The sequence below is a fragment of the Ostrinia nubilalis genome, chromosome 13 (genome assembly GCF_963855985.1).
Source record: "Ostrinia nubilalis chromosome 13, ilOstNubi1.1, whole genome shotgun sequence".
Taxonomy (NCBI): Eukaryota; Metazoa; Arthropoda; class Insecta; order Lepidoptera; family Crambidae; genus Ostrinia; species Ostrinia nubilalis.
Genome location: NC_087100.1, coordinates 4,272,973 through 4,290,036, shown reverse-complemented (window position 1 = coordinate 4,290,036; position 17,064 = coordinate 4,272,973). Strand labels below are relative to the sequence as shown.

Genomic DNA, 17,064 nt, shown 5'->3' with positions numbered 1-17,064 from the left:
TCATCATCACCAAAGGTCAAGTATGCCCGTTTTCACCATCAATCCCTAATTTTTAAGTGACCCCTATGGCAACATATAACAGGAATTTTATTTCCATAGGGGTCTCTTATAAATTATGGATTGATGGTGAAAACGGGCATTAGCCTCTCTATGTTAGATCGGTTAGATCGGTATACTCTTATGATGAAGTTCTCAGTTTCTCTTAAATCAGTCACAAAAAGATCACAAGAAATGCTTATTGGAAATTACGTAATAGGACTTGAGTCTTTTTCAGTATTTTGTTCACTATATCATTAATTCGTATTCGCTGTTTGTTGTCAAAAACGCAAAGAAACTTTAAAAATTAGTTGCCTATATGAATATCATTGATTACACTCAAATTTAAACTCAAGACATTATGTAAGTCCTCACATAGGAAGACAAACGCGAGAGCAATAGAAAGAAGCAGACCGTCCGGGCCCGGGAACTTTGCAAACTTATTTATAAAGCAGCAACAGCCGTAACTTTCGAACATGACCCAACTAGGGATGCTCGATATCGATGCTAGAATATCGATAAATAGTTACGCGGCACCTAAACTGCACGTGGGACATTGCTAACAGTTGATTTCTATATCTATTTCTGTATCTTGTATGGTACACAAAACTGTAAACGGTGGTGGTATTAGGACGGCTCTAATTAATAATGATTAATGACTTAAGAAAGACCATTGCAGTGCAACTCGTCTAGCCAGGGTGGGAAGTGTAGGCCATATCTTCCATTTTCCTCTAGTAAATTACAGAGGGTCGTGTAATCGTGCTCCTGCAGTGGAGACTAAATGAATTGATGATGATGAATGAAACTATTAAGACGGCGAGTGTACTTGAATATTAACAAGGAAGACCACAAAATAAGATATTAGTTTGAATTTTATAAAACGGGTAAGAGTGATGATTATGCCTACTGTAAACTTTGACAAAAATATTAACGAGATTTTTCTGTTTCCCCTAACACTTGTCTTGTCGATATTACTCGTACTTTTGTATAATGATAATGACTCCAAAATATCGTGATCGTATATCGATAAAAACCAAAGGGCATCCCTAACCCCAACTAGACCAAGAAAGTCAACCCCCCTAAGAGTGCCTTACACTCGGCCTGAATATAAGTAGAGATTTATGGCCTAATAATCCCGGTTGGGTCTATTAGCAATGGCCAAGGGGGCGCGAACTGCTTCATAGGGATATTAAGGCCGCCAAATGGTTTTATATGGCCACACCTGGAATAACCCATTCATATTGTGAATCGGTATTACTTTATAATGCTGTGATTAAGATTTGTACAGTTATGAATGCATAATTTAGAAAATCTTTAGTCCCAAAGCTATCAAGTTTGAAGTATGGAAAACTAGCTTTTGCCCGCGGCTTCACCCGCGTGAAATTTAGTTTGTCACAGATCGTCATAAATTATAGCCTATATGTTATTCTGGGTTATAAACAATAATACTGTAAAGTTTCATCAAAATCCATTCAGTAGTTTTTGCGTGAAAGAGCAACAAACATCCAGACATCCAGACATCCAAACTTTCGCATTTATAATACCTATTATTAGTAGGATTGGTAAGTCAAATGGTCTTTTTGCACATCATCAACAGGTCATTTAATCTCTACTAAAGGAGCATGATCCTAATTAATAGAGGCAAATGGAGGACTACACTAATTAGGCTACACTGACCATATGAGTTGAAGAGACCTGTTATTAGAATATTTGTCCCTTACTCGCCTTTTACGACACCATAAGGAAGAGTAGGATTGTTCGTGATGTTAATACATTTGCATGCATTAAATAAATTGCTCTATACGCTACTATATTCTTTTCTTAATTCTATTCTTAATTTCAACTTAATTTCAACAAATCATGCGAACCGATTCCTACACATCCTGTATCACAATGCAAGTCGAAAATCTTCAAAGATACCGTGTATCATTCATCACGTATTGAATTTAATACACATCCGCTATGAATTGAAGTTGAAAGATGGGAAACTGGCTGGAGCGGGTTTTGGGACCGTATCAAAGGGGAAACAAGGGATGTAGGGCGAGTTTCGGAGATCGCAGGACGCCCTTTGAGCTCAAAGACGGTGGAGTTGGCGCAAGAAAGTAGCGGTGAGAATTTTATTTAATTATGCAGGGTTATATAGGGTGACTGCTGCAGGGTACGCATTTACACGTCACATAAAATTCAGTGTGGGTACTTTAAATCGAGATAAGTGACTAGCACATTAAAATAACATTTAATGACTATAATCTATTTCGATTAATACAATTCATTCAAGAAAATTATCATTTTAATAAAGGTTGATTAGCTGCTATCGTACATGGAGTATTTGTTCGATTCTAAAAAATTTGGTGTCACAAATGGCCATATCCAAGAGAACTCTAGATTCAGAATGTTCCGTAAATTCTCAGTAATACTAGGTTTATTAACCGGATTAAAAATAGCATTTATTTATAAAATAATCCATCGCTCGTGTTCGTAAATTGAGGCAAAGCCGAAGATATAAAGCAGAAAGCCCGGGATCACGCGGCCGAGCTCTCGATATTTTTTATTTCATTGCGTTTGATTCAACATTCTAACGGATTTGATTTTTATCTACCGATCGGTGATAACTTATGGGGTTCTATTGCCGATTTGTTTCAATTTATTAGCACATCCTCTAAGCAAAATATCTCTTTTATCAGACATATTAATACAAATTAAAATGGATTACAAATATAAATTGTAGTGTAGCCTTGATGATACTTTTTATGGTTGTAATAGGTCTAAATTGACTCATTTGATTGCTGGTTAAACGAGCAGAGGACGAAGTTTTATACGAACACTCAATTTATACATTATTATGTATACTTAAAGCTATACACGTAGATTTTAACAAACAAGTACCTACACTATCGCCTCTTGCTCACCCAAATCAAAATATTAATTGTGGTAAGTTAACCCCAACAAAGTCGCGTTCATAACGAAAATCTCGTTACCGTCGAGTGTCAAACGTAAACGTTTCTATATACAAACGGGGGTTAACAAAGCCATTGTCTTAAATCCAGAACGCAACCTTCGTCAGTGGGAACCTATCGTCGGCACAAATCCCTGGATCCCTCCACGTAGCCGCTAGTTTTATTTGATTACGGGATGCCCGTGGGAGCTCCACTTTTGGCGCCCAACGCGTGGGTCTACGTGGCGACGATGATGACATTCGTTTTATAAAAGTGTCATTTTTTTCTCGTTGGTAACGTTATTACTGGTGTCGGATTCTGCTGACTTGCGGTTTAAGCTGTCAGTTTTTTGTGCATGACGTATATTGCGATGGGTGCAATATTAGAATTAGAGATCTTAACAGAAATCTTCGTACCTCGTACTTTTGGCGCCCATCGTGTTAATCTATATGACTTTGTCCAGCATGCAGATTAATTTTGTTCATAACACATTTTTAGAATACCGTTGCACAGAACCTTCAAAAATTGCATTTTGACCTTTATTTATTTTCCTAAACTGGCACCTTTTACATAACGCGTACGAGTCAAAATAAGCTTCAACAACAGATTTATGGCCCAGTCTGATAAGTATATGAAAAAAATGTTTAGTTATGTATCATATCACGTACCTATATTCCGTGAGAAATAAGACTGTCGGAATATATTTTCGCTCCAGACACAATCATATGCATATGTCACCGTAAGATTATAAACATCGTTTGATTACAATCTATCTCGTGAGATTGTAAACTGTCGAAAAATTGTGAACCGTAACATATGATTGCAATTTAACGCATTATTTTTCGCTTTATTGTAATCTATCGATGGGAAGCGGTCAAATTGTGAACCGGCGTAGAACGGAACGCATCTCAGGCGCTGATTGGTTGAACGTTATGTGCCCCCCGCCGCCCCGGCACTCGCCATATTTGTTTGTTATTTGGTTTGTTGTTAAATGTAAACTATTGTGTTTTCGTGATTATAAATTAAGTTCGTGTTAAAAATAACATATCTTTAGAATTAGTTATGTAAAATTGTTGTGGACGTAAAAAAATCTGTGATAAACCAACGAATTAGTGCTAGTTTCCGAACATAACGTAAATTACATAAATTTTTCGTGTTTTAGTATTTGTATGCGTGTGAACTTAAGTGATCTCATTGAATACTATTTGCCATGTCGGATATTGAGCCTGGTCAACAAAATACCTCTGAAAAAACAGGTATTGTTAATCCGAACGAATTTACCATAGAGTTACAAAAATATTACAGTGGGCATAATGAAAATAGTAAAAAATTAGAATGGACAAATCAAAGAATACAAAGTATCATAAAATTGTTAGATGAGTACAGCATAATTAAATCTCAAGGTATGCGGCCAACAAACAAGCATTACCATCATGCAAGAAAATACGATGTAATGAATATTGGCAACCAGAAAGTTTTGATAGTTAAAAGAAAGAATATCTCCGATCCCGTAGTACAAATAATTCCAACGGAAGAATATTATGAAAAGATATTTGACGCACATATTGCCACTGGGCATGGACGTCGAGACAAAATTGTTCACGCCTTGAAAGATAAATATATGGTGCCAATATTTGCGGTCTCAATATTTTTAAATTTGTGTAAAACATGCCTTTCAAGAAAAAGTTTTCCAAAAAAAGGAATAGTCGTAAAACCGTTGGTTTCTGACGACTTCAATCGACGGGGACAAATAGATCTTGTGGACTTCCAAACATCTCCAGATCAAGAGTTTAAATGGTTGTTGCAGTACCAGGATCATTTAACAAAATTCAGTTTTTTGCGACCGTTAAAAAGCAAACAAGCAAAAGAAGTGGCTATCGAGATGCTTAAAATTTTTTTAGAAGTTGGCTGTCCTCATATCCTACAAAGTGATAATGGACGTGAGTTCACAGCATCTGTGCTGAAAGAAATAGTCAGTTTGTGGCCTGCTTGTAAAATAGTTAATGGAAGACCAAGATATCCGCAAAGCCAAGGAAGTATAGAACGTTCAAATCAAGACGTAAAAAATATGATTAGAGCATGGATGACAGATAACAAATCTACTAATTGGTCCATTGGGTGCTATTTCGTTCAGTTCCAGAAAAATTCATCCTACCATTCAACAATTGCCCGAACTCCGTATAAAGCCTTGTTTGGCGAGGATCCAAAACTCGGACTCTCATCCACCTACTTATCTAAAAACATAATATCCAAATTAGAAAATGAAGAAGATCTAGAAAAATTGCTTGAAGAGATTAATAACAGCAAAGAACAAAATTCAGATCAAGAGGATAAAGTGGAAAACGTAAATACAATAAATATTACAAATGTTGACACTCTGAATATTGAACAAGAAGAAATAAAAACAAGTCATGAAATAATAATAAAAGAACAAATTAACATTGCAAACGATCCCGAACTACTTCCCGCTTTACATGCAAATTCACCTGTGGTTACGGATGCTATTATTGATGTACCAGATAATAAGCAGGACAATAATATAATATCTTTACACAGCACAAATAGCAACGATTCGGAAAAACAAGGAAAACCAAATGAAAATAATAATATGTACAAAGAAATCATCACCATAGAAAAAACCACCGCACCAAGCATACTGCCTTTTGTAGGTGATATTGGTGTAATTGAAGAACCAAATTATGTTATGTGTCACGTATGCAACGAAGAATCATCTGGAGCTCATATATGTACAGATTGCAAAAAAAATGTTCACGCCATATGTGGAGTTGTGCCTGAGGAAATGGAGGGCTATGGGTCGCAATTGCTTTGCAATTTATGTGTGAATGAACGTAAAATCGTTCAAGAAAGAACAGAATCACACATAAATTTAAAAAGAGCGGCAGATAAAATGTTATCTACGTCATCTAAGAAATTTAAAGATATCAGTGCTGGTTCAACTGTATTAGTTGAAGTCCCAAAAGTTGACAGGGGACCTTTGGACAATAAAAACCTGGTTGGAAAGGTTTTAATGAAAAAGAACGAATTATATCAAGTTGGTACTGCGTTTGGCATAATCAAAGATTGGATACCTCGAAATGCTATTCTTTCCTCTCCAAATGCAGAGCCACGCAGTGACATTCCAGAGGTCAGTATTATTTTACTTTTTAATGTCACCTTTAAACACATTTAGCAATATAATTACATTGTATTTACTTTGCACTTCAAAGTGGAACATAACATTTACCTCATTTTTATTTCAGGTGATATTGCCGTTAAGAACAATAGCATCGATGTCTTCACCATTTGGCGGGCAAGGCATGAAGCAATGCAATTGTAAAAAAATAAAAAATGGACAATGCCTTTCTAATAGGTGCAATTGCAAAAAAGCCAATGTTCTTTGCAACTCTCGGTGCCACAGCTCTTTGACGTGCAACAATAAGTGATTTTTTTTAAACTTATTAATACATTTAAAATGTTTTTTCTAAGACTCAATTTTGTAACTTTATTTTTATTATTGAGTGTGATCGTTTTCTTATAACTTTTGAATTTTAATTTGTGTTAGAGGACAAAATGATTGATTTTTTATAATTTCCCAATTTCAGTTCGTGTTTGAGGACAAAATAACCGTTTTTGTGTTTAATTTTTTTTTTTGTTAAAGGACAAAATATTTTTTATAAAAGTGTTTTTTAATATTTCCAATTTTATTTTATGTTTAAAGACAAAATAATTGTTACCTACTAAATAATAAATAAATACTTAAAGAATTTTTGAAGTGTATTTATTTTATTTAACTAACACCTCTATTTCATTTCTAACTCTGTGGGGACAAAGAACGGCTGGTCGTGATTGGTCGCTCTTACAATAAGACCGACCAATCAGGAAGAGCTTTCGGACAGTTGACAATTTGACGCGGGACAGATTGTAATTTTACAGTTTCACTTCGATAGATTACAATATAGCGAAAAATAATGCGTTAAATTGCAATCATATGTTACGGTTCACAATTTTTCGACAGTTTACAATCTCACGAGATAGATTGTAATCTAACGATGTTTGTAATCTTACGGTGACACATATAAATCAGTCTGGGCCCGCCGCGCAAGAAGTGGCTACAATTCGCACATTATTTCACAATTTATCATCCTTGCTGGAATTGATGACCCCCAATTGTTTTGAGATCCCACATATGGTTGAGGGTGGTAATGTGATTTTTTATGGAATTATTAGTTACCAATATGTATAAGTACCTAGGTACTGTCTACAACACAGCAGACTACCTATTTAGTACCTATACATATTTTAATACAAAATAGCGTCTATCTTCACTATATTACATGACATTGTGTGTATAAAAGGCAATGCAATCATATTATGATTAACAAGTGAATTTAAACTAATAAGTACCCATTAGAATAATTGCTTTGGCTTAGATTTATGTTTTGTCTGACAAAGTGTTTCGAGCTCAGACTTTCGAATATATGAAGGAATAAGGGTCTCTTCAATGACTAATTATTATTGAAATTACGGTTTTAACGTTTATTTAAAGTGACAGGTTTACAGACTGTATGCAACGAGATCAAATTGTCGAGTGTTAGAAACGTTCGATTTGAAGTTGACAGGAGGGCGGCGCGGCGCGAAGTTAGCTGCGATCTTCACTCTGGTTCCGCGCCTTTGACGTCATGAGTTGTTTTCTTGCGCCCATAGATGGCGCTAACATACCGCCAGCCTTGAAAGCTCATGATTGACTTTCAAAATGTAGTCCGGTAGTAGGTTCTTCGATCTTCGTTTAGTTTTATTGATTGTTGATTGAAGCGATGCAATCTTCATTTTCATTTGTTGTAGGAAGCGGAAGAGGACAAAGTTTTGAAAACGCCCGCTTCACTATTCCAGTCGATGTTCGAATGTTTGCGACGCGTGCAACTCCATCTTTGCCGGGAAAAATTTCAGCAATTCTTCCCAATCTCCACTTGAGTGGTGGTTGTTGATCGTCCTTGATTAAAACTAGACTATCCAGTTTTATTTCATTTGTGTTTGTCTTCCACTTGGTTCGAATTTGAAGCTCAGTGACGTATTCAGTGGCCCAGCGCTTCCAGAAGTGTTGGCGAAGCTGTTCGATCCTGTCGTAGCGTGTCAGGCGTCTAGTCTGTGCCTCGGTGATGTCAACAGCGGCTGGAGCGGTCAGGGGGCGGCCAATGAGGAAGTGGGATGGAGTTAAGGGAAGGTAGTCGGTGGGATCTGTGGATAAACAAGACAAAGGACGGGAATTCAGGACGGCTTCGATTTGTGCTAATACCGTGCTAAACTCCTCGTATGTTAAATTAGCATTGCCTAGTATGCGTCTCAGGTGATGCTTACACGATTTGACCCCTGCTTCCCAAAGTCCCCCAAAATGAGCAGAATAGGGAGGAATAAATTTGAATGTAATACCATCATTTGCAGCTATATCGATTATTTTATTACAATTAATATTAGAATAAAGCGGAAATTCTTTTTCTGCGCCGACAAAGTTTTTTCCATTATCGGAAAATATTTCTTGAGGTTTTCCTCGTCTAGACATAAAACGTTTTAAAGCTAAAATATAATCAGCTGTTGATAAGCTACTTACGAGTTCCAAGTGAATGCATCGTGTTACAAAACAAATAAATAGGCAGATATAACCTTTAATTAATTTTGCACCTCGCCCTTTGCGATTGAGTATAAAAACTGGCCCGGCATAATCTACGCCAGTACGTAAAAAAGGAAAACCTGACTCTAATCGTTCCACGGGTAAATTTCCCATTATAGGTTTGAAAACATTGCCTTTCATACGAACGCACGTTACACACTGATGTACTACCTTTCTGGCAAGATTTCTACCTGCTAGCGGCCACCAACTTTCGCGGATAGTGCTCAACATGAGTTGAGGTCCCGCATGAAGTAACGTTTTATGTTGATATTCAAACAAAAGTATTGTAAATCGACTTTTGCTACACAACAACATCGGATGTTGTTTATCAAACTCAAAGTTGGTCGCATTACAAAGTCGCCCGCCAACACGAATTACTTTAGAACTGTATAAAAATACATTTAAACCGATAACTTTATTAGATTCCTTGCATTTTTCTAAAGGCAATCCTTTGAGTAAGTTGTTATAAAGCGAGGGAAACGATTGCATCTGTGCGAATCGACACAACATTTGCTGCGACTCGCTCAACTCAGCGGCAGATAAGGAACCGGTTCGCCTCAGCTGTTTATTACGCGCGTTATAAATAAATCTAAGTAAGTAGGCCCCCGTACGTTTTAATCTGTTGAAAGATGAGAATCTATCAAAATCGAATATGTTTTCTGAATTGATGCATAAAGTACTTACGCTTGTAGTTTTTGTTTCAGGTAAGTCTTTACTACAATATGTAATTGGTTGTTTGCTAGGTGACCACTCAGAACAATGCAAGTAACTGGGATCATGCCACCATAAATTATTATTTTTCAGTTCGACAGCGTTTAAACCCCTTGACACTAAGTCAGCTGGGTTATTTTGGCTTTCAACATGAAACCACAATGTGTCATTTGTTAGTTCATTAATTTCTGTGACTCGATTTTGGACAAATGTTTTAAGTAAATGCTGTGACATACTTAACCAACCAATGACGATGGTCGAATCTGTCCAGAAATAAACAGAATCGAATGTTAAGCTTAGAGAATCGATAATATTTTTATATAAGCGTGCACCTATCAACGAACCACACAACTCCAATTTAGGAATGCTGATAGTTTTTAGCGGCGCTACTTTACTTTTTGCACATAGTAAATTCATTCGTGTAGTGTTATCATTCAGTATTAATCGTACATAAGCACAAGCGCCATAAGCTTCCTGTGACGCGTCTGAGAAAATATGTAATTCTAAACGTTTAGTATGAATACTCCTTATGAATCGTGGAATTTTTATTTCGTATAAGTATTTTTTAATTGAATCAACAAAATTTGTGAACTTAATTGAGACATCGTTTGGAACGGGATCGTCCCAATCGAGTTTACACAGCCACAACTTTGTTTTTAATTTTCGTTTTAATGCAATAAATCGTTTATAAGCTGTCGTATAGGAGTCACCTAAAGAATCGGCTGAATCTTTCAGTGGAATACGTACTGAGAATCTGCCGTCTAATTCACGTTTAGTTGTATTTATAAATATTTCTTCGCATTCACGTTCGGAATTAGTAAGAGTGTGTTTTTTTTGATAACTCTTCTAATTCCCAAAACTTTTTTAATTGTAAATCTATGCCGACATTTTGAATAAAGTTACATCGGACGGTATTATTTTCCGATTGCAATTTATTCGTATAAATAGGTCCTGAAATGAGCCAACCTAATTTTGAATCTTGTAAATATAATCCTGATGCTAATCGTATTTTATTTTCGTTTAAAAGATCCCAAAAAACATCCACTCCAATCAATAAATCAACTTCAGAGGGTATATTGTAAGTAGGATCTGCAAGTTGAATATTTTCAGGTATTCGTATTGATTCTACGTTAATATTCATTGTTGGCAAGAATGATGTTATATTACATGGCAAAACATAACACCGAATAAGCGTATAAAAATCGTTTAATTTTGATCGTATATTTAAATCGCATAATTTATTGGTTTGTGTGACCGACTGTCCCACTCCAGAAATTTGAACAATGGACTGTATATAATTCGTGTAATTTATTCGTTTACAAAACGCTTCTGATACAAAACAATGCTGACTACCGCTATCTAAAAGCGCGCGGGCTGTGTGTCGCATATTGTTTTCGTCGATCACTTCAACTAGCGCGGTAGGTAACAAAACTTGTTCTGTTTGAGTAGTCAGCTGACCGGTGTTTAAATTATCGTGACAATGCGAACCTAACGATGAATGCATTACGGTCGACTTTATTTGAGATGTGCTTGACTGAGAGTTAACATTGCCAATTGTATTTTCTTTTAATTCTTTATGTAACAAGCTATTGTGTTTACATTTACACTGTTGGCACGGCCCGAAATAACAGTTAGTTATAGAATGGCCACCGCGCAGACAATTATGGCAAAGTTTCTTTTCATTTACTAATTTGTACCTATCCTCGATTGATAAATTCAAAAACATACTACACATATATAAAGCATGATTTCCGCGACACATCTCACAACAACGGTTACGTTTGGTCGTTTTCCCGTTATTTGTAGCTACATAACTGTGAGTGTGTGTTTGTGCTACCTGCGGTTTCGAATCATGAAATTGTTTACTGAGATATTTATTGTAATGAGAATGAGGGGGCTTGTGAAAACTATGAGCACTATTTGCGTTACTACTAACGTTCACCATTTCCAACAAATCAGCTCTATTTCTCAGGAATGTTAACAAATCGTTTAATATTAATTTTCGTTTAATTTCTTGGCCTTGAAAACCAGAAATAAGTGTTCCCTTATAAGTTTCCCATTCGCGTTCGGTCGAAGAATCAAGTTTGCAGACAATTAAGTATATAATTAGTGTATCCCATGATTCTGTGGGCTCGCCCAACGATTTCAATGAACGTAAATTTCGCAAAATAGAATCTATGAGTTTTCTAATGAGCAAAGGAGATTCCTTATTTATATTAGGTATCGAAAATAAGGCTTTGACATGGTTGTGCACCAAAAGTCGATCATTTTGAAATCTATTGTGTAACAATTCCCATGCGTGGGTATAATTTTCTGCTGTGAACTCTAACGCACTTATAACCTGTAAAGCACCACCGCTAAGTGATGACCGCAAGTAGTGAAATTTATGAATCGCATTTAAATCTGCCCGTCCGTGTATCATCGTTAAATACGAATTTTTGAATTCGAGCCAGTCATCATACGAACCACTAAAAGAGGGTAATTTGATGTCAGGTAATTTAATTTGTAACGATGCATTTTTGTCACTTGAAACCTGCGTATTTACCGAATTTTGGTTATTACTTTGGTCTTCTATAATTACTTTAGCGACAGAAACACTTCGAAAATATTGTTCTTCGAAGCTTTCGCGGTACTCAATATTTATTGAAAGATCATTATCATCACAAAACTGTTCGATTTTATCTTGAATTTTATAAAACTCATCAATAACTGATTCCAACTTCAAAATTCTTAAATTTAGTTCAACTGCTTGACATTTCGTAATAACCAAATTCTGAAATTTTAAAATATAGTTTTCAAAAGAAGTTACACGACCTTTCAGAATTCCTCTTTGTTTTTTGAGGTCTGAAACGGTTAATTTAAGTTCTCTAGAAGGCGAATGACTACCCTCTCTTGACTTTGGTACATTCAGCTTTGATCTATCGCTATCCTCGCTCATTTTGAGAAGAATTTAGGAAACAAAAGGTACTTACAATCGTATAGATCACCCCGACGCTCGTTGCAATAGGCAGACCCGGCACCCACCAACGCGACAACGTAGGTAGGTAGTTGTAACGGTTGCAATATCGACTGAAATCCGCAAACGCGACACAATATTAACACAAATCGATTAAAATAGGAAGGGAAAGGAGTGGTTTAACCTGACCGTTATTCCAGAGCTGCTTCTTTCACAGGGTTTCTCTCTTGACACGCAACAGGTATCGACTTCTGTGGTATCTTGAATCCCGTCAGCTGGTGCGATGGAACATGTCATCCGGCTCGAAGGACCATGTTTCGAGCTCAGACTTTCGAATATATGAAGGAATAAGGGTCTCTTCAATGACTAATTATTATTGAAATTACGGTTTTAACGTTTATTTAAAGTGACAGGTTTACAGACTGTATGCAACGAGATCAAATTGAGAATGTTACTAGGTATGCAAAATCACTTGAAACCTATGTTACAGTTAAGCTTTTACATTTACAAATACATTAGTTTTTATTTCATTCAAAAATACCCAGTAGTTATAATTTTATAGGCATTCAAAGTTCGCTTAAATATTGAGTCCCGCCGACGGTCACGTGACCCCGTGTGACGTACATTCACAGCGTCCGCTCACTAGAAAACGGATATAAACATACTTATTTTTTTTTTTTTTTGTAAATACAAACTTATTATACATATTAACACCCAGACCCATCACAGAAATTAAAATTGAACCAAACCCAAACTTGATGCGATTGTGTCGTTTTATTGCGAATTACCTTCCAGCTCCATCATTAGACCCCGATTACTATATAGAATTAAAATACTCATCAATACAAAACGAACGAGCCCAAACTCGATGCATTTAAGTCGTTTTATTATAGAGTTCCTATGGCCACCTTCCAGCTCCATCATCAGATCAGCTCCATGTCATCATAATATTGCATGGTCATCCAAATCACATGTGTTTGCGAAATTTCAGCTTAATCGGTTGCCTGGAAGTGGGTCTTAATTTAGTTTGCAAGATTCCACCCATACAAATATGAGCCAGTCGTTGTAATATGACGTCACGCGCATACAATGGCGGGCCGGCCGCCGCCCGCACTTTTAAAATTCAATATCTTGGAAACTAATTGACGTATCGAAATAATTCTTTCACGCGTATTTTTTATTTTTAACAGAGAATACAGAAAGCTAAAAAACAAAATTAGTGAACATTCTTCATTGTCGAGTGTTAGAAACGTTCGATTTGAAGTTGACAGGAGGGCGGCGCGGCGCGAAGTTAGCTGCGATCTTCACTCTGGTTCCGCGCCTTTGACGTCATGAGTTGTTTTCTTGCGCCCATAGATGGCGCTAACACAAAGATATACTAATATAATAGATAAATGATAAATATTTAAGATTTCTAAGTACGTAAGTAATGAAACTCATTTACTACTTACATTTTCTTTTATTATTTTGAAAACATACAAAGTCATCTTGTTTACAACGAATATTCACTATGTATAAAAGCATAGCAAAATGTTTCTGATTCAATATTCTAAGCAATTTTAATCAGAGCAATCAATTGTTACAACTTTTAGTGCTGAAAGTTTCATACGAAAATTAATCAACGGACAAACTTTGTAGCAATATTTATTTGGCTGGGATTAAAAATGAAGATTGATAACGATTTGAATTAAACTATATTTTAGTTTGGTATTAATCAACATAATCTTTATACAAATCTAACAATATTCTATACATATATACAACAAAATGTTAACAAATAACTACTTAACTAAACTATAACTAAATATTGGTATTATTTATTTATAACGTAAATCTATCAAGTCAGATTTTTTGTTCTAAGATCTTAGGTTCTAGGGAAAAGAAGTTTAATTTTGTTCTATCTTGAATAGTGCTATTAAAAAAAAATAAGTTATTGAATTTATCTATAAAAGACTAACGCCCGTCTTCAAAAACATTACTATGAGGTCTCACAGTGCGCGTGGACGTACAGGGTGACACACGAAACAATCACAGAGTGCTGTGCGATTGATTTGCTGCTTCACATAAGCAAGCATCGTTTGTGAATAGGGCAGGCGTAATATATTTTAAAACTTCGTTTATTTTGGGATTCCTATGGGGTAAATCGAAATTTTCAGAATATTTATGTAAATAATGTAACTTCCATGAGCATCCTTGCTAATCAATAACACCTTTATGTTTTATCTACCTACAAAGCAAAATGATTCTCATATCTAGTTAGCAAAAGAACATTGTAGCTCAGCAAAGTAGTAGTTTGAAGCAAGTTGCTCACTCAGATCTGTCAGCAAATATTGAAAAAGTTGCGTTCGTAAAAATGTTTCAACTGCGACTACGAGAAATTCAATCGCGAGAGATGGACTGAAATGGAAGTTGATATACGCGAAGTATTGGACTGTATAAGTTTGTGTAATATGCAGCTATAAGTATGATAATACAAAGCGAAATAGTGCTGAAATATAAGAATATCAATAAAAATATGGCCTTATTACAAAAAGTTAAACGCACGTTGAAAATTTGCTTAAATTGACATTTAGTTTGGAAATGATAGTGGTCCAGTGGTCAACGCGCGTTTAACGTTTTTGTAATAAGAAGGATAATGTTTTAGTCTAAAGTTATTTAGATATGTGACATAAGAAATGTAAAGATTGTAAGCAAACAAAACCTTTATATTAAACTTTAAAATAGAATAAAATAAATATTAGGAACATAGAATATAACAGAATAATATATTCCCACCTAACTGAAAAAACGAATAATAAGTATGTACCTACATAAATAACGCATTTAAACGCAAATCTCTAATCCCTACCTGTCTCATGTATTAAGTTTCCGAGCGAACCACCTCAGTAATTAAAACTCGCACAAAATATTGTCAAATATTTCACTTGGATTTAGGCCAATTTAAATTCTATAGACCGCCTTGGGTAGAGCCCCTTACCCTTCTCATGATGGATGATAAAGAATCGCCTAGGCGAAATTCAGGCTTAAACTAGACGTAATTTGGAGGGCCAACTTTAATTTTGTCTGAGTTTTATGACATTTTGTATTTGAGTGAAATTTCAAGTAGATTTGGCTTATTAATTTGAGCAAACGTTTGGAGATATCGTTTTACATTTTCAATTGCCTTTAGACCACTTTAAGTTGGTTTATTTTATATGAAAGTGAAACGTTTATTCAAATGAATAACATTAAATAATATTATCTACGTAATACTGAATCTTAGTTTTGATTAAAATGACCTCAAATATTTCTTTTTCATTAAGTAGGTACTTGCCTATAGGTTCTTTAAAACGAATATATTTTCACAACTGCAAAGACCAACGACAATATTTAAGTTTCGTCACAATTACGCGTTTTATACGGTTTCAGCTGTCAGAATTAAAAAAATGATTTTATTAATCGTACGTATTTTTTTATTATTTTTTATTCTAGCTCTTTAAACTTGGTTACTGAGAATATTCACTATACATTTGTATTGTTTATTTCTGTCTCAAAACAGCTATCTAAGCAGAAACTTCGTACACAGGCAATGTTTGTAACTTGAAGTTCGCCTGAGGCCGACAAAATGCGTTCGCAGACAGCAGGGGGCGTAATTAAAAGAAAAATAAGCGCTATTCATAAACGTCCACGGCACAGCGAGGTCGCCGCCGCATTATATTACCACCAGCCCACCAAGACCCGCCCTGCCTCCTTCGTTACTTCATTAACGGGAACCGAACGCGGATCCCCTCAGATCTCCACGGGTCCACTTACAATGGCCGCGGCAGCTTTATCACGCGGGCCCATTTAATCTAGCTCTCAGAAGACAAGAGGAAAAGTCGGTTTACTTTACGCGCTAGTGGTTGATTAAGTGATATAAGGTGATCCTATTTTCTGGACACTTATATGACGACTGGCAAATAAATGTGGCCCGTGATTTATACCGTCGTAATGCTGATAATACGTTTCGCTCTGAGCAGTGGGAGTCTGATATGATTTATTTACAAGATCAGTGGCTGATATATGAACTGGACGTTCTTGATGTGATGTGAATGTTTTTAGGTCACCTTTTTGTAGGTTTTATTTAGGATATACATTGGTGCTATAAGAGCTTTCAAAAGAAAAAAAAATATTTTTGCTTTTGCCTTGGGTGTTGGCCCGAATGTTGTCACAAAATATGATTTATCACTTCAAAAACACGACTCTATTAGATTGGATTTAAGCTCATAGATTTTCACTCGTTCCCTCTTATTAATAAAAGGTTACACCTAGGATGAACTCTGGATTAAAATGACATTTTCATACTAAATGACAATTTAAGCCAGAGTTCAACTAGGGTGTAACTTTTATTAATAAGGGGGCTTAACTATTCCGCCGTCTGCATAATATCAAAAGCTATCGCCACCGAACTGCAAACCGAGTGTCAACAGCAATGTCACGTTATAACTACAGTTGTTAATAAAATATTTCAGCTCCATCCACATCCTAGTTCCAACAATAAACTGGATTTGAGCCGTGCAGGGCGTGCATCTGGCAGACGGCGAAGTTGCAGGAAAAACGTTCGAACTTTGCCAGAGCACTTTTACACAGCGATGAATGTATGGACGGTATTATGCATTCGCGATAACGCTGCAAGCTGCAGGGGAAACAGATATGAAGCTAGTTGCTGTTTAATAGTTGCGTATGCAGCTAATTTTCCTATGTGCTTTGATGTAATGCAGAAGTTGTAAAGTAAGAAGATG

General features: G+C 35.9%; 2 protein-coding genes across 3 annotated transcripts in view; one reads left to right on the top strand and one right to left on the bottom strand.

Moving 5' to 3' along the window:
* Positions 1-17,064, bottom strand: part of LOC135077441 (tyrosine-protein phosphatase Lar) — a 538,711-nt gene that overhangs the window by 49,000 nt on the left and 472,647 nt on the right. The window lies entirely within an intron of this gene.
* LOC135077121 (uncharacterized) lies at positions 4,467-6,557 on the top strand. The gene is made up of 2 exons (XM_063971684.1): positions 4,467-6,117; positions 6,233-6,557. Exons 1-2 carry the CDS (start codon positions 4,594-4,596, stop codon positions 6,413-6,415), a joined length of 1,707 nt encoding a protein of 568 aa, XP_063827754.1. The 5' UTR covers positions 4,467-4,593; the 3' UTR covers positions 6,416-6,557.